Genomic DNA, 26,395 nt, shown 5'->3' on the forward strand with positions numbered 1-26,395 from the left:
GAATGCTTGTCCAGCATGAACAAAGCCCTAGGTTTGACCCCTAGGACCAAATAAACTGGGCAGAGTGGAGCATGCCTATAATCCCAGTGACTGGGAGATGGAGACAGAGGATCGGAAGATCAAGATCGTCCTCATAGCAAGCTTGGGGCCAGCCTGGACAACATGAGAGCCTGTTTCCCAAAACAAAGGTATGCTCCACTTCCTCTTCTAGTGCTAGAATTAATGACTATGACTAAGATGTTTGGGGGGCCCTTGCTGGATAGGTAGCCCTCCTCACCACAAGGACAGCAGAGTGGAGAGATGATGGAGCCTACCGTACAGGTACAAAGACAAAAGGCGGTGTGTCATCCTTGGCATCCTTTCGAGGAGCCACACGGCTGGGCAGGTGGAGGCCAATGTGATAATGGACCTGAATGAGCAGAGCCAGGAGCAGCTGAGGGTAGATGCGCCTCACACGGCCCACACAGCTGTTGACGGACAGGAGCTCACACAGGCCACTGGCTGCCTAGGGATGGAGGGGAGGCCAGTGGCTTGACCCAGTCCTTCCTCCCAGCACTGCTGGCTGAAGCCTAGCTTATTGCTCTGAGAGACTGGGACTGGTTCTCTAATCTAGCCTAGAAAAAGCTACCCCGCCCCCACCCCCCACCCCCGCTTTGGCAGGTGTGCTGCGTGGGGTAGAAGGGAAGGAAGGCAGGCAGGTGTCTAGTCCTCACCGCCAGGGGCACAATAGAGGCCCGGCCCTTCTTGGTAACAGGCTTCTCCTTCAGGGTAGTCAGGAGCAGATCCAGCAGGTCCCGGACATCACAGCTGGGTTTTCGAAGGATCAACTGCCTCCACATCTCTGCCCCGTTGCTAAGGAGGAAATAGGATAGTCAGTGGTGCCTAGGGCAGGGGCCACCTGATGCAAACCGTTTCCGGGCTGGGATGCAGTGCCAACAAAATGGTATCCATGAGCACGCCCACAGGAGTGGTCCTGAAAACATTCTCCATGAGGCAGGGGCCTGACAGTGATGGAGAACCTCATTTCCAGGTCTCAGACCAGGTGCTTTATCCTCAGGTAATGTACTACTCAGCAAACACTCATTAGAGAGGGCATTGTGCACCAGGCACTAAGCAAATCTCTGAGGATACAGATGCAGACACTAGGGAATGCTCAAAGTCACTGACTTCTCCCCCTCCACAAGAGGGCATTATTTCCATTTTACAGAGGCGGAATAGAGGCTCAAGGGGGTAAAACCACCAGTCCAGGATGCTGCTGCTAGTGAGCTGCAGAGGCAAGATGTGACCAAATCTGACGTCTCTGAGCTGCCTCCTAGGAGTGGGGGTGGAGGTCACAGAGCCTTTAGGGGCCCCAATCTTGCCCTTATCTCAGACTCCCAGGAAGCCCAACTCCAGGTCCTTGTCAGGAAGCCACCCAAGCAGGAAGAGCAGCAGCAGCAGCAGGGGATGTTCCTGCTGTGGGCAGTTGACAGTGAGCTAAAGGGTTAATGAAACCCTTTTGCCTGAATGCAGGAGCATCTGAACCTTCCACTCATTTCCCAGCTCTGTTACCCTGGAAACCCAATAAGGTAGTATTTCAACTACGTTGCTAGGCAACGTTGCTTATGATAAAAATGGTCATGTTGGTGGCTGCTTGGTACATAACATCTGGATTAGGAGGAGCTATCAATTATCTATAGGAACCAATGGGACAGCTAGAGCATCGGGCTTCCCAGGGACTGTGACCCTGGCAGCTGGACTAGTCTCTGAAGAGACACAGAAGACAAGGCTCGTGTAGGAGATTCTGGTTCCTCTGAGTCCCCAGGGTCCCCTACCCTCATAGCCAAGTTTCACCTGGGAAGCATACAGGGAATAAGTAATGAGGGGCTGTCACTATCAGGTCATGGGCAGCCCTGCTAATCTAGTGACTGTTAGTGGAGCACAAAAGGAACCCCTTGGGGCTGTAGCTCAGTGCTAGGGCACTTTCATAGCATGGCCCTGGATTTGATGCCCAGCACTGCAACAAGGAAAGAAGAGAAAGGAAAAGGCCCTAATATAATCCCAGTACCTGAAAGTAGGAGGCAGGAGGATTGCCATGAGTTTGTGGCTAGCCTAGAATATGGAATAAACACCCCATCCTCTCCCTCTTCTCCCTGTGTCCCCAACCGACCCGCCCCGTGTGTGTGTGTGTGTGTGTGTGTGTGTGTGTGTGTGTGAGAGAGAGAGAGAGAGAGAGAGAGAGAGAGAGAGAGAGAGAGAGAGAGAGAGAGAGAGAGAGAGAGAAGCTCCCCCTGGTGGGCAATGCAGTAATAGCTAGCTTCTCAGGTAGTATAGCTGGCCCTCAGGGTCCCCACTGATCTTGACTCTGTGACTGACCGGTCCCTATCAGCACACACCCCTCTTGCACAGTTCTGCATGTGCTTCCACATTTATTCAGAAACATCCATGCTACGTAGTCCCTTCCCTGTTTCAGTCATTTAAAGAAGGGATGGATGGGCTTGTCCAACAGGCTAAAGGAAGCAAGACTTGTCACTTGTCACCATCTGGCTAGGCTCCTCTCCAACCCCAATAAGGACCTCCATGGAGGCAGCAAGCAGAAAGCCGCCTTCTGCTCACTCACACTGTGGAACAGTTTTTCCTATGAGAAAGCTGAAGACCAGAGAGGGCACTTGAGCTACCCGAGACCAGCAGCTACCATTGAAGAAAGAACTCTGGGCTTTGGATCAGTTGTATCTGAGCATACAGCCTCACTCTAGCAATGCCTCAGTGGGTGTGGAGGCCAGGATATATCTCCTGAGCCTCACAACATCTGTAGAACAGGGCTGAGTTGGGAACGAGAGACTGGATTTTCAGTACAGATCCAGTGGTGCTCAGGAAGGACTTCCTGGCTGTCATTACCACAGACTGTGTAGGAGCAGGGCTTCTCTGGACAGGAAGAGTGTCTTATCCCAGGACGGGGCTGCCTCAACCCTTTGAGAGATAGAGGATTGAAGCCTCCTTGCTCGGTACCTGTCCAGTGGGAGGGGACACATGAGCAGGGCCACCACAACCTCTGTCATGAAGGAGCTGGCCAGGAAGGAGATGGGCAGCAGGGCCACCTCACGTGCCCTTGGCTCCTGGATGTGGCTCAGTTGCATGTAGATGCCCTGCAGGATTTCTGGGATCTGGAGGTCGCCATGAGCAGATGGAAGGAAGGCCCATTGGAGAAGCAGAGAGGGGAATGAGGAGCATGGGTAGATGGGAGAAGGGCATAGGGTAGAGTAACAAGAGGGGACCAAAAGCCAGGGGAGGGGGCACAGTACAGGAGAGACATGGGAAGAAAGGTTCAGGGGCCTGCTGCTCCCCCAGACCCCCTTACTGACCTCCCGACTCCTACCAAACCATCTATCCCAGTGCTCAGCTCCAACCCTGTCCACATGCAGGCAGGCTATTCCAGGAGAAGCAGGATCCTGGGGTCAGGGGACTCCCCCAGGCCTGATATCCCAGCCTCTGCCTCCAAGAGGCCTTACCACCTCCAGCGCCCTGTGGCGGTACCACTCCAGCACTGAACTGAGCGTGACCTCCGAGGCCAGCTGCATCATCTCCCCGGAGTCCTTCCCCTGAGCCTCTGAGATGTCTTTCAGGCCTTCCAAGGCTGCTAGCAGCAGGTCCTTTACCTGCTGGGGCCCCAGGAAGTCTCCAAATTCCTGAAATATAAGTGCAGAAGTCTTGACACTGCTGAGCAGGGCAGATCCCCTGAGACACATAGAGAGGCATAGACTCCACCCAACTCCAAAAGAAGGTTGGTGCCAAGCACCTTGCGCATTCTCCAATGCCTGAATGTTAGACCCATTGGAGAGGAGCTCAGAGGGACAGCCAGGCACCAAGGTGCTCCTGTAGCCCAAGCTACTTGGGAGGCTGAGGCAGGAGGATTACATGAACCCAGGGGTTCGAGAGTAGTCTTAGAAAGATAACAAGTCTCCATTTTTAAAAGGAGAGAGAGAGAGAGAGAGAGAGAGAGAGAGAGAGAGAGAGAGAGAGAGGAAGTGGAAGGGGAGGAAAACAAGCAGAAATGATGTGGTCCTTGCACCCAGAACTGGCTGTCACGCACCAGGAAGAAGGTAGTCATGGACAAGAACAGTGGTTTTCAAACTCCCTAATGCTTCGACCCTTTAACACGATTCCTTATGTTGTGGTGACCCCAACCATAACATTATTTCATTGCTACTTCATAAGTGTAACTTTGCTACCGTTAGGAGCTGGAATGCGACTACCTAATATATAGGGTATCTGATATGCGACACACACACACCCCAGTGAGGGGTCATGACCCACAGATGGAGAGGCTAGAACATGGCGGACACCCAGAAAGGCTATGCAGCTGGAGAAGGTTTCTAGTGGCAACCCCCTTTCCCTCCCGTCCTGGCCTGGGAGCCTGGACCGCCGGTAGTCACCGCAATGACACGCAGAATGTTCTGGCACGGGCTGACAGGGTTGTAGGGCCCTAGGAAGCGCTTGTTGTTCTCATACAGCTCCTTCTTGTTGGTCTCTTCCTTGTCCTTGGTCCCTACGAGGGGAGACACCTTCTGAGGAACCCTGACTCGACCATGGCTTTCAACTGTGTGTCAAGCCCACACCATCTGCACAGTCCATTTTTCACATCGTGAACATGTGCAGGCAGCAGGTACTCAAGTCAAGAAACAACCCAACCATCCCCCCAGAAACCCCTCCTCTGACCCCTTCTCAGCACCCAGGGCAACCGCTGTCCTGGTTTCTGAACTCCTAGGTAGAGTCCGTCCCTTGCTTTTGAACCTTTAATAAATGGACTCCCATAGCATTATCCCTCAGGTCTGGCTCTGCCCTGCAGCATCTGGCCCTCGCTCTCATTACTTGACATGCACCTCTAGGCTGCTTCCGGCCCTCCTGCACAGTGCTGCTGTGAACAGATAGCATGTCTCCTGGTGAACAGATTGTCGCCTGTGCCGGGGACAGGCCAGGACAGAAATCACGGACTCACACAGTAGGCACAGGCACACCCTCCTGAGACCTGCGAGATCATATCCCAGCCCTATCAGTGTGCGAGAGTCCCTGCTGCTTCAGCCCAAAGCATTATGTTTCGTTTTGTTATTGCTATTCTAGCAGCCAATGGCTTTTCTTCCATGCCCCTTACCCCTGATTTTTTGTTTGTTTGTTTGTTTTGTTTCTAAGATAGGGCCTCACCATGTGGCCCTGGCTGGTCTGGAATTACTATGTAGACCAGGCTAGCCTCCAACTCATACGCTCTCTAACCATCGAATACCCATAGCTTTGCAATACTTTCTTTTGGTTTGAGCTGTTTCTGTGTTCGGGCGGTCTTTTTATTTGGTTGGCTTAGTGTTGCTTTTGCTTGGCTTTGTTGAGACCCAGGGGCTCACATAATCCAGGCTGGCCTCCAACTCTCATTGCGGCTGAGGATGGCTTGACTCCTGATCCCCCTGCTTCCATCCCCTGAGCACTGAGATATATAGCTCGTCCATTTCGTGCATTTTCAGAGGCAGGGTGTCTAGTCCAGGATGGCCTCACCCTTTCCACCCAGTGCTGGGATTGCCAGCCTGCGCCATCAGCCCAGCTGACACCATTTGAGAACTTGAGCCTCTTCTAGTCTCTCTGCTGCTTTTGTTTCCTCGGGGCTTTGTGTCTGACTGACTCGGGGCTTTGCTTGTTTATTTTTGCCTATTCTCTGTCTCCTGGCAACGAGGAGGTAAGCAAAAGGGAGGCATGCTTAATGAATCTCTTTTCCAGGCTGTGTCCTCGGAACTAGAGCAGAGCCTGGCACAGAGGGCCTCTGGGTCTTCTGGAGGAGGAAACACATTTAGGGACTATGCCCTCATCAGAGCCAGGCCTGGGTCCTTCCTGGATCCATTCAATCTACACAAAGGCCTGGGCACGAGAAAGGGTCACTGGGGCAGTGTGAGTGTATAGAGCACGTTCTGCCAACAGAAGGAACTGGTGTCCTGTGGCCAGCCAGAGCCAGCTCTGCTCTAGCCTCGCACTCTCCACAGATTGCCAACCCACGCTAAGGGCCCCCTCCTCCAGAGTGCCAGTGGCCTGGGGCTCTCCCAAAGAACACAGGGCACTCAGCTCAACCTGAATTTCAGCAAGACAGATCATACTCAAATACCTTAAAAATGATTCACTGTGTAATTAAATTAAACTGGATGTTCAACATTTCCAGCAACCTCTGACAGCCTCCTTTTGATCTATACTATCCCAATCCTAGGGCTGGTCAATATTGTAGACTACCTTTCACCCACCATTTAAGAGTCATGAATGGCCCCAGGTCAGTGCAGGAATCTCTCAAGAAACATTGCCCCAAATGCTCGAAATGAGAAAGAGCAGAGACCCCAGATAGATCCCAGAAGGTGGCGGGACATGGGGAGAAGAAAGCTCTATGTGACAAGCACCTATAACATGGAGCCCTGAGCCGGTCTCTTTTTTTTTTTTTTTTTCTCTTTTTTCTTCATTTGTTTGTTTGTTTTTCGAGACAGGGTTTCTCTGTGTAGCTTTGGAGCCTGTCCTGGAACTTGCTCTAGAGACCAGGCTGGCCTCGAACTCACGGAGATCCGCCTTGCTCTGCTGTGGTGCATGCCTTTGATCCCAGCACTCGGGAGACAGCTATGCTAGAGAACAGAGGACCCTGCCCTCCCCTCTTAGTCCTACAGCCTAGTAGGACAGATAGACAGACTGAGAAGACATCCATCATGCCTAGGTACCCGTAGTACCATGGGAAGGAGAAATTAAGGCTGGATCAATATCGAAAAGCTCAGCTAATGAAGAGTAGCTTCCATCAAGGTAGATTTGCTGTCTAGACAGGGCAGTACATGCCTTTGGTCCCAGTACTTGAGGGGCTAAGGAAGGAGGATTAAAAGTTGGGGACCAGCTCCAGCTATATAGTAAGAGCCTGTCTCTAACACAAAACATTAGAAATAAAGGCTACGTTGTGTGTCTGCCCCTGGTTCCACGGAGATGAGGATTTCACATCAGCTCCCAATCCTGACCTGACCCTTGCTACCTGCTTCCAGCTGCCCAATTGTACCACCATGCTCCCCTCCCCAGCTGTACAGCTGCCAGGGACCTGACGTGGGCCATACGTTTCTGGAGATCCAGGATAGTGTAGAGGATAGTGATGCCGTCCAGAGCCTCCCGGCCGATCTCTTCATCAGGATCCCCAATACGAAGAAGGAGCCTCCCCAGCAGCAGACCCAGTGCTGGGAACCCCGAGGACATCTGTTAGTGTCATAACCACAGGGAGGGAGTCTGTAGCTACACAATGCAGAGTAAGCAGACCCAGATGGTCTACCCTGACAGCAGCAGATCAGCTGAGAAGGGTCACCAGCGTGTCCACCCCTCCGGGAACACTCACGAAGAAAGGCAGGGTCACAAGCGTTTGGTTCAACACAGAGACGTTGCTGTTCACAGCCCGTGCTCGCTCATGAGCCTTCCCAGAGTTCATCCAGGGCCCTAGAGGCTGTGGGATAAGGGAGAGACTCTGTCGCCATTGGATGCCAGCCTCTGCTGTCCGATGGGTAAGCCAATAATCTACAAGAATTTTCCGGAATGAGAAGGCAATTTGTCCCAGTGACAGATGGGGTTTGAGCTGAGAAAAGGACTCAGACCAGAGGAAGGGAGAGGAGTCAGTGAGGAGAGATGAACGGGAAAGAGACAGGGATAAGGATGGAGAAGGGGGTGAGGCAAAGGCAGGAGCCACAAGGGCTGGCTAAAAGGACATAGCAGACTGAAAGGGCAGAGGTCCAGGCCTGGGACCCCAGCCACTCAGGAGGTGGAGACAAGAGGATCGAAGGTTCAAGGCCACACTGGGCGACTCACTGAGACAGGTCTACAGATTAAAAGTTTTAAAAAGGGCTAGGGGTGTAGCTCGGTGGTAGAGCTTGCCTAGGAGGTGTGAGAGCTTAGGTCCAATCCCCAGTATCACCAAAAACTGAATAAAATGGCATAAAATCTGACAGGGAAGGAGCACACTGGTTCAAGATGATATCCTGAAAGTCAAGCCATGCCTTTGGGGTCCACCTCCCACATCTACTGAGCTGTTTTCCTATTTCCCGCTGCCTCCCCCTCCCTCCCCATGCCCTGCACCTCCAAAATGCTCTTCAGTCCAGCAGGGGTAGGGTCTTCCATAAAGAGGGCATTGAGCAGTTTCTGCAAGGAGTCTAAGGTCTGGTGGTAGAGCGTCTGTAGACAGAAGGAGGACAGAGCTGCGGGGGCTCCCAGCCTGGCTGCCAGCCCCGATGGGTGGGTCCCGGAGGAGGAGGGTGCACTTGGACTCATAGAAGCTGCCTCATCTCTGTACCTCAACTAATATACAATATTGGGCAAAGTACTTCCTCTCTGCAACAGATTGGAGTCCCCGTACTTCCGACCTTCCTACCCACCCTCCAAGGGGGCGGTGGCGGAGCAGAGGCCTGGCATTCACTGCCTGGTACGAGCCAGACAAGTGCCTGGTAATTTGAGCTTCCTCCACCACTTTTCTCTTTAGATTGTTTTTCTCATTTTACAAATCCAGGAACACTTGTCCAAGGTCACACAGCAGGGAACAAAGGGTACCACAGACCAGCTCTCCCAAGACTGTTAGGGCTGGAGAGCTGCCAGGCCCATCTGGCTCTTACCCTCTCCAAAGGGCTCTGCCTCTTGGCTGAACTGTTAATTCTAGACCCACCTCGATCTGCAGGTGACCGGTAGGGAAGCCATCTCTCCCCTGCCCGGGTTCCTCATCATTTGCCCATACTACAGTCTTGAAATTGCTTTGTGAGCTCAGGCAAAGCCGAGTGGTGGGATCAAACTGCCCTGGGAACTCTTTCTTGCCTGCTCTCCTTCTGCTGGCTCCCCAAGTCTATCCCCTGGGTTGTCATTGTTCCAGCTTCCTGATTGCACTCTAGAGCCAGTGGCCCTTAGGATTACAACCACCAAGCCAGCCCTCCAGCTAACTGCCTCCTCCTTCCTGCCCATGCTGCTGCTCCTTAGGTACCACTGCCCTCTGCTGGCAATACTCATAACTACAAGAGGGCTGCCGGTTCTTTCCACAGCAAGGATTCTGGCCCATTATTTTGGATTCTCTCAGGGTACCAACTTGAGAATCAACCAGAATACAACCCAGAGGCTACCTGTCTGTGTGGTCTGACTCCTACTGTTATAAGCTCTCTTCTCAGAGTTCCCGTCTCACCCTTCAGGCTCCAGTCACACGGCCTCTTGTCCCGGCAGTTGGCATGGGTTCTGTACAGGTTCGTTATGCCACCCGCTTTCAGGGAATCACATCCCCTATTCTCCCTAGGCCATGTCCCTCACCCATACTCTTTATTTGATGTTTGTTTGTTTGTTTGTTTGTTTGTTTGTTTGTTAGGTTGGTTGGTTGGTTGGTTTTGGTTTTGGTTTTGGTTTTTCGAGACAGGGTGTCTCTGTGAAGCTTTGCGCCTGTCCTGGATCTCGCTCTGTAGACCAGGCTGGCCTCGAACTCACAAAGATCCGCCTGCCTCTGCCTCCTGAGTGCTGGGATTATACGTGTGCGCCACCACCGTCCGGCTCCATACTCTCTTTAGTACCCCATAATTTATGCTTATAAGCACTGACCACCCCCTGAGATTTTGCATTTAACTGATTCTTGGATAGTGTTCATCTTTTCCACCCTCACACTGCTGCAAAACTACCATCGTGATGTGGAGAGGGATGTGGTGAGTGCCTGCTGAGAGAAAGGCTGGCTGAAGAGCTGAACTCCCTCTCACTCAACCTCCCAACCCTAGTTCTCCTTGCATCCTGCAGCTAAGCCCCGCCCCCACTGGTACCTCTAGGAATAACTCTGCAGAGGCTTAATGATGCTCGCCCCTTTAAGATGCTGTTCCCCCAGGTCTCTGCCCAGTTTTCCCCAATCCTCTTCCATTGGCCCAGTCCTCAGCCCTACCCTCCAATCCTGGCCCCTTCCAATGACTTTGCAGCCTCTGTCTACCGCCCTGATCCAGGACGGGGCTTACACATGGACAGAGCCCTCCTAGGGATCCATGACTGCAATAGTTCATAGAAATCTATAGAAAGCCCCTATGCATCCCTTCTGGAGATGTCCCCCAAACTAAAGACCCACCAGGAGGGCCCAGCTCACCTGGATGACTTCTGCCTTGGCCTCGTCTTTTTCCTGCATGGCCTGCACTGAGGGCAGTGAGAAGACACTCCGCACACAGGTGCTCACCAGCTCCACCCTCTCCCGCACATTCAGGATAGGCTTGGTGTGACTGAGAGAGAAAGAGGGGATGCAGGGTGTGGAGTGAGGGGGGCAGGGCAAGGATGCAGTGGGGAAGAGGGTATCTGACTCAGCTAGGCCACCTGGGATACGATGAGATTCCAGCAAGGGTGTGGAGGTGGGGACCGGCAGGGGGAGAGGGAAAGGCTCAGAATGGACGAGGCATGGGAGAGGGGGCAGAGCTTGGAAGAGATGAGAGCAGCAGATACCTCAGCTGCGTCAGGATCTCCATGGCTTGCCGGCGGGTAGGGCTCAAAAGGGAATCCAGGGGTTCCTCCTGAATCTGCTTCTGGATAGGGAGCACAGAGCCAGTGAGGGCCAGCTGTGACTGACACCCAGGCTCAGACAGCAGGTCATGCAGCACCCTGATTTGTACGTCCCATGTGCAGCGCTCAGTAAGGATGGTTCTCATGGTGCCCTTCCGGTGACTGACAGCTAAGCCATGGAACTGACCCAAGTAAGAAGCACCAGGCTTGGCCACTGGAAGCTGCCCAGTCAAACTCCTCAAACATCCTCCTGCGTGTCACCTTTCATCTAACACCTGCACACAGTAGGTGTTCAATCAATGTCAGTTAAAGTTAAGGATCAGAGGGAGAAACTTTCTCTTTTTATGCCTTGCATATGGGCAGGGGTGTGTGTGTGTGTGTGTGTGTGTGTGTGTGTGTGTGTGTGTGTGTGTTCCTGTGCACATGTATGCAGAGGCCAGGGGTACCATTCTTCGGGAGCTACACACCTTGGTTTTTGAGGCAAGGGTTCTCACTGGGATCCAGAGCCGGTCACTTAGGCTGGTCTGATTGGCCAGAGTGCATGTATGTTTCCTCAGTACTGAGATTATAAATGTGTGTCACCATGCCTGCTTTTCATGTGTGTTCTGGGGTTCGAACTCAGGAACTCTATCTTATGAGGCCAACACTGCTGTCTGAGCTAGGCCCCCTAACCCCCTTCTCTCTTTAAGGACCCCAAGGCCAAATGTAACTGTGTAAGCCTCCGTGGTAAGTGGTGCCCAGTTCATCCGAATGGGTAGTTAAGAGGAGGCTGCTTTCGGGAACCCTCTTAAGTTGCCCATCAGGAGGGGTCTCTGAGGGTCGATAACAACTGCTCTCGGCTGCACAGACTTCACAATGGACTAGCTAATGGGTCGTGTCCTCCCACAAGCAAAGCTACAATCATAATCTCACCCATTTGTGAGATGGGAAGAGTGAGGCTCAGAGAGGGAAAATAGCTTGTTCATACTCCCTCTTGGCAGGTGGAGACAGTAAAAGGTGGGTAGAACTTAGCCTCAAGCTCAAGAGGCCTGCCTCCTGCTCCTGCCCTCTTGCCAGCTCACTCCAACCGTCTCCCCGATTGGCGGACTCAGGAATTCCACCCAGTACCACAGTCCCGCCCGCCTGTGGCTCCCGTACCATCATCATCTTCATTGTTGTCTCCTTTTCCGTCTTTTCCATCTCATCTTGATTCTTCTGGAAAGGGATGATGTTCTCTGCCTTCAGGGCCGTGGGAAGCAGAACCACAGAGTGAGACTTTCCCTGAGTCCCGCCATCCATCTGGGCAGCATGTACAGCACCCTCTAGCTATCCAGCACACAGCTCTTCCCCAACCTCCCAACGCCGGCATTGGCCCAGGTCTAGGTTTGGTTTCCATTGCTGTGATAAAATACTCCAACAAAACCCGGCAGAGTGGCGCATGCCTTTAATCTCAGCCCTCGGGAGGCAGAGGCAGGCACATCTCTGTGAGGACAGCCTGGTCTACAGAGTGAGTTCCAAGACTGCCAGAGCTACACAGGGAGATCCTATCTCAAAGAAACCAAGGTAAATAAACTAGTATAAATACCCCGACAAAAGCAACTTAAGGGAGAAAGGGTTTATCCTGGCTCACAGTTCAGGGTACAGTTCATGGTGATGGTGAAGCCACAGGACAGACATTTTAGACTAGTGGTCACATGACATCCATAGACAAGGAGCAGAGAGCAAAGAATCTGTGCAGTCAAGTGCCTAGCTCCTCCCCACCCCCTCTCAGGACAGTCCAGGATCCCTGCCTAGAGAATGATGCTACCCACAATGGGCAGGTACTCAAATGATGTAATCAAGATTATCCCTCACAGACGTATACACATGGTCTAGACACTCTCTCTGAGACTCTCTTCCCGGATGATTCTTGGTTATGCCAAACTGACAACTAAAACTATCACAGCCCAAGAGAAGGGACATGTTTTTGCAGGGGTTATCTGGGAAGATGAAGATTAGTGAAAAGCCTTGATGGTGGGATGGGAAGATGGCTCCTGAAGTATGCATTTGGAAGATCAGATGTGAGGGGCAGTAAGCACCCCTCCCTCTCCAATCAACTGAAGAAGGATGGAAAGGGTCCATACACCTTAACCTGAAATTCTACCATCAATAACACTTCTCCTACGCCTTTTGGTAAATTCCAGTCAGATTAAGGCATCCTGCTACCCGAGAGATGGGGCACGTTAGCCTGTGTCAACCCACTGATTCCCATCATCTTAAGGAGGAAATGAATAGCCTCACATTCCACAGTGATGGAAAAAAGACGCCTTGATCTGCTGCAGACTATGGAAGGTTAATGGCCACAGGTTCTTTTCGACTTGTCCCATCAATGGACAGAACCTCCTTGCGCTCTGACTCAGACTGTTGTAAAGGAACGTATGTCAAGAGTTTGTTCCAGGGCATGCTTTTCCTTTCTGGAACCCAGACGCCACGCTGGAAGGAAACCCAGGTTAAACTAAGGAGGGATGAGCCCATGTAGAGAGGGAGCCTGGCAAGTCTCATTCCCCCAAGAGATCTGTCTGTACAATGTAGAGAGGAGGAACCACCCAGCTGAGTCTCATCAAACTGCAGCCTGGAGAAGGTAACCCTGCAAATCCTTACCCCTCCCCAGCAGTGGACTGAACTAAACTGCTTGGGTTATTAATCTTAGTTTGGAAAGGGAGAAGGGTATCAATTTTGGATGAATATTCAGAGAAGGCTGCTCACATGAGTGGACATTCAGGCTTATTCAAGAATAAGGGAAAATGTCTATTTCCCCGGACTGAAATATCAGGTTGCTTTTCTGTGCTTGGAGTTAGAATTAGCATCCTGCACATTGTAGGGCCTGGCAAGTCACTGAATGATGGCGGTGACTGCCTTCCCTGTACCAGCACTGAGCTTGGGTCTGGAAGGTCCTCACTTCAACTTCACTAGGCCCGTTCTATAGAGGAGGAGACTGCTCCTGACCCCAGACCCATCCCACCACATCCACATTTGTGTCACGCTCACCCTACTGGCCTGGCCTTTTCGGCTGCACAGCCCAGATGTGGCTTAGGCCTGGTTACTTACTCAGTAAACTATTTCTAGCCTTTCTGTTCCTTCCAGAGCCCCTCCCACAAGTCGTTCCGTTGTTAAAGGCTTTCATTTAGAACCTACTATATGCTGAGCACTGCTCTGACTTCGAAGGCTCAGATTCTGGCCTGTGGAAGGCTCTAGTGGGAGAGGCTGTCTTCCTCACGCTTGGGTTTGGAGTGCTCTGTCCGCAGCTGGTGACGAGGGAGGGGAGGCTGTGGGGGCTTTAGGAGGTAGGGCCTGGGTAGAAGTCAGTCACTGGGGCAAGGGTGCAGGGGATACGGTCCACTTGCTGCCTCACTATCACTGTGTCCCGGTCTTCTGGATGTGTCGTATCTGCCACACACTCCCACTGCCATAAATGGAGCTGTCCCCCCCACCACGTGACCGCTGGAAACCCTCTGAATCTCTGCGCCAAAATAAACCTTCTCTCCCTTAAACTGTTTCTGTCAGGTCTTTTGGTCACAGCGGCACAAAGAAACTCCGGTGGAGGAGCTGGTGGCCACTCAGAACTTGAGACAGCACACAGTTCCCAGGAGGGAGAAGAGAAGTCGCAAAGGGGTGGGCGGGGCCAACCCTGGACTGGGTGTGATACCTGGTGTCTCACCACTCCGGAGGCAGAGACAGGAGGATTGCTACAAGCCAGCCTAGTCTACACATCAAGTTCTAGACCAGCTGAGCGGCGCACGCCTTCAATCCCAGCACTCGGGAGGCAGAGCCAGGCGGATGTCTGTGAGTTCGAGGCCAGCCTGGACTACAGAGTGAGTTCCAGGAAAGGCGCAAAGCTACACAGAGAAACCCTGTCTCGAAAAGAAAACAAACACCTCCACCTGAAAAGAAGGGGATGAGGCAAGGAGGGCAGGCTGGGGAGGGGAGGGGAAGGGGGGAAGAGGGAGGGCATGGGCATGGGTATGGGCATACCTGAGCTGTTTTGTTCTCATCCTCCCTCTTCTCTGGCGTGTTGACCTTCACATCTTCAGAGGTTCCTGCACATCACAGGTTCAGAGAGGGAGGGGAAAAGTAGAGCATGGTGCTCTCAGGATGCCATATTCCTATCTCGCCTCCCCAGTGGGCCCCTCCAATCCTCACTCTCTCTCTCCAGACCAACAAAGCTTGGAAAAATGTAAATTAGCTCGTGCCACGGACCCTCCCTAGAAGCCTTCTGTGATACTCCATGTCATTGATTTTGCCATTGTGGCCCTGCCTGGTCAATGTCCCGGTCCACCTCCCCAGCTCTATCTCCCTGCTCTCTCCTCCATCCCTGGCTCTGTCTATACTGGCCTCTGTCCAGGTCCAGGCAAGCTCGTGGTCAGGTGATTTTCTCTACTCCAGCTGCTGTTCCCCAGGGAACCCATTTTTAGGCCTCACCTTGCCTGCCGCCCCTCTCAGAGGCCTCTCCTGGCCCTCAGGATAAGAGAAAGCACATGTGTCGATCCCCCCCCTCCCCAGAATAGCTTGCTCCTGTCCTTCAGGGCTTGTTACAGTGGCTGATTGCTGTTTTCTCAGCCCATATCCCTTACCTTGTTTTGGGTGAAAGAGCCCTGTCCTTTCCTATAGGTCCCTATTCCCAGTAATTAGGTCAACCCCCACCCATTCTCCTTCTCAAAGAGGGATTGGTCTGCAACCCAAGCTTGGCCAATAGAGTGTCCCATTCTCCTAGCCAACAGGACCAGTGATGGGGACTTAGAAGGGGAAGGCCAATAAAAGCCTTCTGCTCAAGGGGACACTGGAGGAGAACAGATCTCTATCCATCTGAGGTAAGGGCCGCCAGAGTCTGGGAGAGCTGGGATTCAGGAGGATCTTGAACTGCCAGAGGATGCTGGAGGGCTAGCCACGGGGAAAGAGGACACACTGGTACAAGACATTAACTTCTAAATACTATTCTTCACTGAAAACAGCGAGGCTCCTGGGAGAAATGGGAGATCCCAGGGAAGTTTAGAATGAGCCTGGGACATCTGGCCCCAGAAAGCAAGAAAGAGGACTCAGAGGAAAATGGAAGAACATCCATGTTTACCTAGAGGAAGTTCTGCTGGTCAGACTAAGGAAATCTTATCAACATAACTAATGATAGCAACTGGTTTAGAGCCCTTAAATAAACCAGAAAACGACACGAATAAATCCACCCCTAAGTTGGAAGTTGGGAGTAGTGGGATAATTCTGTTTTCAAAGCCCCCTCATCAGATATTACAACGGGAAACAATGGCGTCCAGTGGCAGCCCCCCAGGCAGCCCTCTTATCAGACGAGGGGGTGATCAGCCATAAGGATCAAAACCGTGAGCCTCCAGAGGGGCGCCGTGAGAAAGCCACTGTGGCCGCCCAGCTATTCCGGCCAGCGCTGCAGGACCTGAATCGCGCCAACCCACAATCTTGCATGCATCAAGGACAAGAAAGACAGGGAAGACCAAGAACAGAAGGAGGCGGAACAGGACAGACAGAATGACAAGACTCTGAACTGGAGCCTGAGCTAAGAGTACAGTGCTGAGAGAGTTGGTCACACTTGAATAGGGTGTGAGAATCCAGTGGAGAGACATATAAATATTAATGCCTTATTTATGGTGATTATGTTTTGTGCTTGTTTTTTGGTAAGAAATGTGCTGAAACAGAACCATGGAGGTTATATATATAGCAGGGGGGACCCTAGGATGACTGTGGCTTATAATAAGTTTTGGTTTCACTCAATTACTGAGCAAGCTTCAATGAAACATTTCGCTATTAAAATAATAATTTATACTGTATCAAGCTGATCATAGAAAAATAAATTAATTAATTTAAAAAAAAAGAAATGTGCTGAAAATTTAGGGGTGATGGGGCACCACTTGGCAGCTTACTAACAAGTGATTCAGGAAAAAGAAAGATTTTAAAGATGTGCTTTTGACAAGTCTATAAGCATTTTTAAAAATCATATTAAAAACATTAAGGGGGGCCAGGCGGTGGTGGCGCACACCTGTAATCCCAGCACTCAGGAGGCAAAGGCAGGTGGATCTCTGTGAGTTTGAGGCCAGCCTGGGCTACAGAGCTAGTCCAGGACAGGCTCCAAAGCTACAGAGAAACCTGTCTTGAAAAAAAAAATTAAGGGGCTGAAGATGGCTTCCTGGATAAAGATCCCTGCATCCACACAGATGCAGGGTGAGTATGATGGCCTGCCAGTCAGTCTCAGAAGGTGGAGAGGGGAATCCCAGGAGCAAGCTGGTTAGCTGGACTGGCCATATAGGCAACCTCTGTGTTCAATTGAGACCCTGCTTCAATGAATAAGATAAAGAGCAGTCAAGAAAGACTCCTGATGTCAGACTCAGCCATCAAAACTCATGTGCACCCACACACATGTGAACAGGTACATACATGGACATATACCACATATACATATGTTTAAAAAAAACCTAACGAACAAAAAAATATTTAAAGAGCTGGGGAGATGGTTCAGTTGGTAAAGTGAACCAGGCCTGCCAGGATCTGAGTTCAGTCACCTCCAACACACACATACACACACACACACACACACACACACACACACACACACACACACACACGAATACATACACACATGTAGTGTGTGCCTACTCTGTAGCCACACTGTTCTAGGTGTATCCAATAAAAGTGAGCAGAGACACAGGCATGGTAGCACACATCTGGAATCCCAGAATTCAATAGGCTAATGCAGAAGGATCATGAGTTGCAAGACAACCTGGGCTACAGAACCAAACCCTGTATACATTTTTAAAATCTCTCTCTCTCTCTCTCTCTCTCTCTCTCTCTCTCTCTCTCTCTCTCTCTCTCTCTGTCTCTCTCTCCCTCTCTCTCTCTCTCTCTCTCTCCTCTGAATAAAGAATTGCAGGTCTTAGACACACTATGCAAGTGTTCTATTACTTTGTAATAAAAAAAAAATTAAAACCAAGCATGGCGGCTCATGCTTGTTGTCCCAGCGTTTGGAAGACCTGAAGGAGGAGGATTGCTGAAAATCTAAGACCAACCCAGACTACCTAGGGGATTTCGGGTTATCTGGGCTGCAGCATGAGACCCTGTCTCAGAGAAAGGAGGAGGGGAGGAGGAACATGGGAGGGAGGAGAAAACAAAAATAGGCAAAGGATCTCTCCAGAGAAGGCATACAGCTGCCCAGTCAGTGTATAAGAAGCTCCTCAGCATCAGACGTCATTCCGCATCCTAGAAGTTAGGTGTTATTGCAGAGGAAAGAAAACAAAAGGCAGACATGCCTCACACCTGTCCCCTGGCCAGGGACTCTGCTACCAGGAAGGCCCAGTCACTGACGCAGGCAGCTCCATATTGTTTCTGCGTTTCCTCCGGGCTCTCCTTGGTCTTTCTTCCCTATAGTTACCTTAGTCCCAGTAACTCCAGGCCTGACAAAGATATTAAGATAAAGGACCCAAACCACCCCACACAACAGGGTAGTTTCTCTGCACCAACCAAGTTCTCTGCATGGCGGTTCCTGAGATAATGGAGGAAGTAACTATCAACCAGACTGTGGCCAGCCCAAGCAGACCTGGATTCCCACCATGGAAACCCCCAGCTCTCCCAACCCTAACCTTTGTTTTCCATCCCTGTGGAACATTAAAACTGCTGAGAGCACCCAGACAAGCCCCAGCCTGTGAGACCTCCATTCCTCCCCATGGGCTTCCTTGAGAATAAAGCTCCTTTCTGCCTTCATGGCTGCTCAACTTGGACTTTCTTTTTCTTTTTTCTTTTTTGGTTTTTCAAGACAGGGTTTCTCTGTAGCTTTAGAGCCTGTCCTGGACTAGCTCTGTAGACCAGGCTGGCCTCAAACTCACAGAGATCCGCCTGCCTCTGCCTCCCGAGTGCTGGGATTAAAGGAGTGTGCCACCACCGCCCAGCTTGACTTGGACTTTCTAGGGAAAGTGTCATGACACTTCATTGGGACTACCTAACTCTGGCAATAGCAGCATTATTTAAAATAGCTGGAAGAGAGCCAATGAGATGACCCAGCTGGTCAAGGTGTTTGCCTCCAAGCCTGATGGTCTGAGTTGGATCCTGGGACCCACATGGTAGAGAGAACAGACTCCTGCAAATTGTCCTCTGACCTCCATACAAGTGCTGTGGCATACAATCAATCAACAAATAAAGGTAACTTTAAAATTTTTAAATAGCCAACAGAGGGCTACAGATGTGTTTCAGCTGGTGGAATGCTTCCCAAGCATGTACAAAGCCCTGAGTAGGATCCTCACCATACAAAACCAGGTGTGCTGGTTCATGTATGTAATCCCCAAACTCCAGAGGTGGGAGACAGAGGGATCAGAAGTTCAAGGGTGCTCAAGGCTAGTCTGGGGTACAAGACCCTGTCTGTTAAGAGAAAGAGAGGAAGATGGAGACAGAGAGAGAAAGAGACAGAGACAGAGAGAGACACAGAGAGAGAGAGATACAGAGGAAACTCAAATGTGTCAGTATGTCACCTTGCCTAGGTGACTCAGCTGAGCTTCTATACTGCCCTGATCTGGCTTATCTGTGGTGGTTGTCTGTGGGCCAGCAGTCTCTTCAGGTGGACCAGCCAAAACCAGCTGAAATCTAACTGCCAGACAACCTCTAACTTTATTACAGTCTATCTCCATGCTAAATCTTGATGTCCTGAGCACACACACCACCACCATTACCATGACAGTTAACAGCTGCTGTGAGAACAGGAAAATAGTTAAAAGAACAAAAGGAAATTCCCAGCCACGTTCGACTGATTCTCAGAAGACATTGAGTATTTCTCCTTCCAATAGTCTGTCTCTCCTCTCATTTCTTCGTATCTATGACTTCTCCACTGTCAACAAGTCAAGAAGCTGTCTGTCTTCCTCCTTGCTTCTTCTAAATCCGGCCTTCTTCACATGGGCATGGAGGCATTTAGGAAACTGAGGCAGGAAAACAGAGATTGGAGTCTGGTCTGAACCACATAGCAAGATTATACCTTGCTCTATTGGTCAATCAAGAATCAGTTTCCTTGGTTCCATGATTCCAAAAAGTAAAAAGGCCCTAATTTATTTATTTATTTATTTATTATGAGGTAGAGATAATTGGTAACTGCTGCGGGTCACAGGAATACATCATAAGAACTCAGCTGGTTATGGCAAAGTCACTACCTGGAGGGATCAAGGAATTCCTCCAGAGGAAGCCAAATTCCAAGGAGCTTTTGGTGTTACTTCGCTTGTTATATATTAGCTGTCTTCTGTTATGAAAATCATGTGTGCCTGGGTTGCAAATAATAATTAGCAATTACTGCCCCTCATAGTTTTCCCAATTGATTTTTCCCTAAGAAGGGCTAACAGTGTGGACTGATCACTCTCTGGATATACACATTCCAGGTATTTGGAGAACAGCCTCAGGAAAGGCTTTCTCTGGGATCAGATATCTCCCTTAGCCACTTTCAAGGACTAGCAGTAATAACAGTCCACATGCAACTCTCCTGATTTAAGGTAAATTACACAAGGAAACACCACCTAGGACAGGTGGACGTTAACTAATAGCTTTACACAATTTAGCTCGGACCCTCCTTTCTTACAGCCTTACTAACTTTATAGAACTCTAACTCTTACCTAACCACTTCTAGGAATATTTAGAGAACCTTCTGCATTTACAGCTATGGTCAGCCAGAACCCCAGTTCAAGCCTCCCTATAATTATCATCATTGGCAGCATCCAGCCAGGTCCATCCCCATTTGAAGGAAAGTACCTTCCTTATCAGAGATACCTCTGTACTCTCTAAGAACAGACTTAGGCATCCAGACTCCCCATTTGAGAAGGCCTGGCGGATATCCAATAAGCTTAACTTCCTCCTTTCCCAAATCTTACCTCTAGTTCCAGATCTCCCTTTAACTATCACCAGAGGGGCTGGAGAGATGGCTCAGAGGTTAAGAGCACTGACTGCTCTTCCAGAGGTCCTGAGTTCAATTCCCAGCACCCACATGGTGGCTCACAACCATCGGTAATGAGATCTGGCATCCTCTTCTATATACATAATAAATAAATAAATCTTAAAAAAAAAAAAAAGGCATCACCAGAGGCATCCAGCTGTACACAGGTTGCCTGGTGACCAAGCACACTTTCCCCCACCCTGCAGAAAAAAAAAAAAAACAAAAAAAAACCAGCAGATAGCTTGGACAGATAGGAGCCTTGGGGGAAAAGAAGGCACTTTTATTTTCTCCCATTGACTTAGCAACTTATAGATTTTTAGCATTTTATATCAATCACGTTCAAGATTATAGTTGTGCAATAAGATCCCTCTTCTTAGATATTACCCAAATTTAGCCTTTAATTAATTCATTAGTCACTTCCCCTTTGGGTTGCAAATAATAATTAACAATTACTGCCCCTCTATGTGATTCTTATCACCTCTCCATTTGACCCTAGAAGCCTGACAGTCGCTGCCTAAGGAAATTCAGGCTGGGTGACCTGGGTGGAGGGGAGGATTGTGATGGTTTGGGTGTATAACTGTAAAGCTAGAGTCAGATGATGAATTAAAGTGAGTGGACTAAAGAGCTTCTGCTGAGATTCTATTTCCCAAAAATAGTCCTTGTAGTTAGTAGTTCTCTCTCCTGAGCCCCTGGGATGTGTAATATTAAGATTGGTCCCTCCAATATTATACAAGAGGTAACAAATAGATATAAACAAAATGTGGATATCCACAGGAGAGAATACTTCCAGACACAGAATGAAGTGCTGAGTTGGTGGTGGGACAAGCCTTTGATCCCAGCAATCGTGTTACAAGAAAGCATCGGCAAAGGTCAGTTGGGAAATGTTTGGCAAGACAAATGCTGGGGAGAAATTGCTGTGAAGTTTTTCTCTTCTAGGGAAGAATGTTCATGGTTCTGAGAGACAGACATTTATCAGACTGTGATTGCTCCAAACCACAGAGGAGGCAAAAAAAAAAAAAATCTGCAGAGAACCATGACCACGCCAAACAGCAAATTTGAAATTTTCAAAAAGATGACAGGAGCCCACAATGATGATTCCATATGGACTATGGTAAAGCCATTAAGCTGATTAACACTATGGAAAAGAAAGATCGGCTTTGAACTACAAACTACTCAGGACAATTTTGAGATGGCTAGCTGAGATGATCCAGCCTGACAGACTACTTTTAAAAGGACTTGAGACAAGCCCTGTACTTTCCCATTACGCAGAGACTGGACAAATGATATAGGACTTGACAATTAACCCAAAAATTTTCTTTTCAGGATCCCCTTAAGATGTCTTGGAAGTAATTTTAAGAAAACGATGCCCACATTCCCAAGAGGTGGGATGAGAGGTTTTTGGTCGGTTAATGAGTTTTGGACATTATCATTGTTTACAACGGTTGGTTACAAATTGTTAATTGTTAATGGTCAGGAAAAAAGCTGAACGTGGAGATTAGATTCAGAGGTTTTGTTTTAAAAAAAGAAAAAAGAAAGAAGAGAATATAGATATGAGGTAGATCATTGACTCTACTCTGAGAAAAAAGATAAAGAAATAATAGGATAAATGGGTAGATCACTGAATCTACTCTAAAAAGAAAAAGAGGAAGATATAAAATGACAAAAGGTAGATTATTGAATCTATTATGAAAAAAGAGAGAATATGGATATGATCAGATAAAAAGGTCAATTAATGAATCTACTTTTAAAAAGGAACTACTTGGGTTTTTTTCTTTTTTTTTTTTCTTTCCCCTTTTTTCTTTTTTTTCCCCCTGAACTACTTGTTTTAAACATCATAAGTAATGAAAATTTTTTGTCTGAGTTTATCAAATGTTACTGGACTGGACATTGTTAATATATATAATGGAGTTTTTATCTGAATCTGTCAAATATTAATGGACTAGACATTGTTAATGTAAAATTCTTGACTATATATATTGTATATACTTATTGGATAATTTTCCTTGTATTAGTTGTCAGCTTTTTTTAAATTTTAGACAAAAAAGGGGGAAATGTGGTGGTATTGTGTTCCCCAAAATATTGTGCATCCTAATAAACCTATCCGGGGTCAAAGAACAGAACAGCCACTAGATACAGAGGCCAGAAAATGGTGGCATTCACACCTTTAATCCTAGCATTCCAGAGGCAGAAATCCCTCTGGATCTCTGTGAGTTCACGGCCACATTGGAAACAGCCAGGCATTGTGACTCACCCCTTTAATCCCAGGGTGTGATGGCAGAAAGCGGAGAGATATATAAGGTGTGAAACTAGAAGCTTTTGGCTGGTTAAGCTTTTAGGGTTTGAGCAGCACAGTTCAGCTGAGATTAATTCTGGATAAAGACTCAGAGGCTTCCCGTCTGAGGAAACAAGATCAGCTGAGGAATTGGCAAGGAGAGGTGGCTGTGGCTTGTTCTGCTTCTCTGATCTTCCAGCATTCACCCCAATAACTGGCCTTAGGTTTGATTTTATTAATAAGAACTTTTAAGATTCATGCTACAGAGGCAGGTGGATTTCTCTGAGTTCGAGGCCAACCTGGACAACAGAGCAAATTCCAGGACAGCCAGGACTACACAGAAAAACTGTTTCAAACCCCCACCCACCCAAAATGGAATGGCTAGTTCACACTACAGAAGGAGTGAAACTTAAAAATGAGTTGCTGTGTGAAATAAGTCAATCACAAAGGGCCATAAATAATATAACTCCACTTATATAAAATGTACAGGGCGGTGGTGGCGCACGTCTTTAATCCCAGCACTCGGGAGGCAGAGCGAGGCAGATCTCTGTGAGTTCAAGGCCAGCTGGGTCTACAGAGAGAGAGATCCAGGACAGGCAGGCACCAAAACTACACAGAGAAATCCTTTCTCGAAAAACCAAAAGTAAATAAATGAATGAATAAACAAACAAACAAACAAATAAATAAATAAAAATTACAACAGTTAATGAAAGTGTATGGAGGAATGAAAGTTTACCAATGGCTAGTGAATCTGTGTGGGGTTTTATGAATGGTTTCTCACCCTGGCAGACATGCATACATAGTTTCAAAGCCATGGGTTTGCTTGCTTCTTTTTACTTTGTTGAGACAGTCTCATAACATAGGCTGGTCCTGAACTTGCTGTATATAACCCAGGCAAGCCACTGCTCTTACTCTCTCTGCCTTCACCTCTTGAGTGCCAGGATCACAACCTGTGCCGCCAAGCCTAGACATCATGATAACTTCTCAAAGCACAATATGAGGGTTGGGGAGATGGCTCAGCCGGTAGAGTGCTCATAACACAACCATGAGAACCTGGGTTCAATCCTCAGAACCATGGAAAAAGCAGATACTAGTCGTCTGTGTCTGTAATCTCAGTGCTGGGGAGCCAGAGGCAGGTGATTCCCTGCAGCTCCCTAGCCAGCCAGCCTCTAGCCTACTCAGTGAGCTCCAGGCCAATGAGAGATGCGGGTGGTCTCAAAACACAGATGGATGGCTCCTAAGGAGTGACACCTGAGGGTGACCTCTGTACACACATGCACACACACACACACACACACACACACACACACACACACGCATAATCACAATAAGGCATTGGTACAGGAACAAAAAAGGAACTATTGATTGATCCAGATGTGGTGTCACACACCTGGAATCTCTCCACTTAAAATGTGAAGGCAGGGGGATCTGAAGCTCAGGTTCATCCTTCCAGTATGTAGCAAGTTTGAGACCAGTCTGGGATACACGAGACCCTCCCTGTCTTCAAACAAAAAATATGGAAGAAATACCAACTGCAAGAATACACAGCAACAGACCTCCTGAGTATCAGGAGGGAGGCATTGGCTCCAGAGATCAGGGATTCTTCAAATCTCATGCTAAGCCTAGAGTTTCCCTGTTCCTCTGGCCAAGCCGGCCTAGGGAGTCAGGGCTAACATTTATGTAAAAGAGCAAGACATTCTAAACAGGGCCTATGACTAGAGGATGGACTCAGGATTTGGACAGAATGGAAGGATCATTGCTCAGAACAGCACTGAGATCCCAGCACTGAGAAGGCAGAGGAGGGTGGATCTCTGTAAATTCAAGGCCGGGATTACCATATTACAGTTAAAAAAATTGACACTCAAGGAAGCTGAGTAGCTCCCAAGTCATACAGCTGGCCAAAGTGCTGACCAGAGAGCATGGTTGCCACTGTGCTGTGAGACGTGAGTACATCTGCTCCCTTCTCATTCCTCTCCACTGCCCACCCTGCCTTGTGGCTCTGAATAGATAATCCTCCTAGGCTACCTCCTCTTCCCTACTCACCCTCAGGAGGGCTGCGGAAAGCCATGACAGCCTGCAGGCTGTCCCACTTCCCCAGATTCCCCTCCAGGGGCATGGTGCGGATGCTGTTGTCCTCAGAATAATCTTCTCGCTGGCTGCTCAGGGTCAAGGTGGAGGTGTCGCTCACCATGAAGCTGGAGTCCATGCTCAGAGACTCAGAACCCAGGACCAGTGTCATGCAGGAAGATGGAGAGAGAGTGGAGTTGGGTGCTCGGGCACTTGAGTGCATGCTGAGCCCTTCGCTAGAACCAGGAATCAGGCTAACACGTGAAGCCCGAGTGACAGACACATTTAAACCAGTCCTGGGTTGGCTGCTGGAAATGGACCCCTTGGAGCCTGTGTTCCAGGATGCACTCAAGGCTTCTTTGGAAACAGATGCAAAAATAGTACATGAAGTCAATGCGATGGACTCATTTGGGTTTGAGACTGTACCCAAGTTCACCTTGGAGATGTTTCTAGAGCGCGTATGGTCCAAAGAAGTGTTGGAGGCTAGAAGAGGCACCTGTGAGCCCTGCCTAGAGATGCTCTGACTCCGGACCAGGGCATCTCTGGTAAGAGCCCTTACAAATAGGTTTGGCTCAGGCCTGGATGGATTAGAGTTACTCTGACCCAAATCAAAAACCTTATTTGAGAGGGACTTGGGAACATCCTCAGAGCATGACCTAGAAGAATTCTCTGGACTTAAAATAGCAGCCTGTGTAGAGCTGGGGCTTCCAACTGGTTGTGAGTCTGGATAGAGAGTCCCTGCTGAGTTGGCTCTGGAGATGTAGTTCAAACTCTGGTCTGCAGTGTCCACAGAGCAGCTGTTGATCTGGATGGAGGCTGGAGTCGTGGCTCCGCCGGCATTGGGGTTGGAGATGTTATTAGACACTAGGCCAGGGACCCCCTCCGGGTCAGGACTCGGAGCTGAATGAAGGACTGGAGTGAGAGCCAAGCCATGTGCTGGGAGAGGAGCAAGGGTCAGATCTGGGGTGGGCCTAGGCATGGTGTTGGACATTATTCCTGGAACCTTATAGGAGTTGAGACTTGGTGTCTTCTCTAAGTCTTCATGCAGAATGAGACTAGCACCCCGACTCAGGGCCATGTCCAGTCTGAAGGCCTCTTAATGCCGCTGTCCCTTCTCTCCAGCTGCTGACTGTGGGGTTCCCTGCAGCACTCCTGGGAGAGAAGATGAACGCAGCCTGCTAGAACCCTGTCCTATGCGCCCCGTCACGGATGAGGGCCTCTTGCTGTTACCAGCTCCCATTCCCGGCTCCATCACACATCCGTTTCCTTCTCACTCTCTCCATTCCATGTCATGGATACTGACCTCATCCTGCTCCTCCTCACCTCGTGTTCTGAACAAATACACTGCCTTCGGCTTGGGACCTCCCACTATGCCTTGCCAATCTCAGCTCCTACCAAAATACTCATCCCTCTTCATTCTAGCGACTCAGCCGTTGGAGACAAGGTCTAGGTGTCAAGAACTGCAATTATTCTAGTCAGACGCAGTGGCTCACACCTGTAACCCCAGCTCTTAGGAGGCTGAGGTGGGAGGATAGTTCAAGGCCAGCCTGTCTCCAAAAATGGAAGAGAGAGAGAGAAAGAGAGAGAGAGAGAGAGACAGAGAGAGAGACAGAGAGAGAGAG

At 49.4% G+C, this 26,395-nt stretch overlaps 1 protein-coding gene across 1 annotated transcript in view; it reads right to left on the reverse strand.

Annotated features, from left to right (window-relative positions):
• The window catches only part of Mroh7 (maestro heat like repeat family member 7), a 43,752-nt gene extending 17,901 nt beyond the window's left edge, over positions 1-25,851 (reverse strand). The window contains exons 1-13 of the mRNA XM_036178970.1: positions 24,750-25,851; positions 14,497-14,561; positions 11,644-11,724; positions 10,450-10,529; positions 10,103-10,232; positions 8,092-8,187; positions 7,361-7,465; positions 7,089-7,224; positions 4,413-4,525; positions 3,489-3,665; positions 2,989-3,143; positions 714-852; positions 315-505 (exon numbers count right to left, since the gene is read on the reverse strand). Coding sequence (XP_036034863.1) covers positions 315-505; positions 714-852; positions 2,989-3,143; positions 3,489-3,665; positions 4,413-4,525; positions 7,089-7,224; positions 7,361-7,465; positions 8,092-8,187; positions 10,103-10,232; positions 10,450-10,529; positions 11,644-11,724; positions 14,497-14,561; positions 24,750-25,851 — 2,570 coding nt within the window. The remainder of the gene's footprint in view (positions 1-314; positions 506-713; positions 853-2,988; positions 3,144-3,488; positions 3,666-4,412; positions 4,526-7,088; positions 7,225-7,360; positions 7,466-8,091; positions 8,188-10,102; positions 10,233-10,449; positions 10,530-11,643; positions 11,725-14,496; positions 14,562-24,749) is intronic.
• Between the last annotated feature and the right edge of the window lie 544 nt (positions 25,852-26,395).

This window comes from Onychomys torridus, chromosome 2 (genome assembly GCF_903995425.1).
Source record: "Onychomys torridus chromosome 2, mOncTor1.1, whole genome shotgun sequence".
Lineage (NCBI taxonomy): Eukaryota > Metazoa > Chordata > Mammalia > Rodentia > Cricetidae > Onychomys > Onychomys torridus.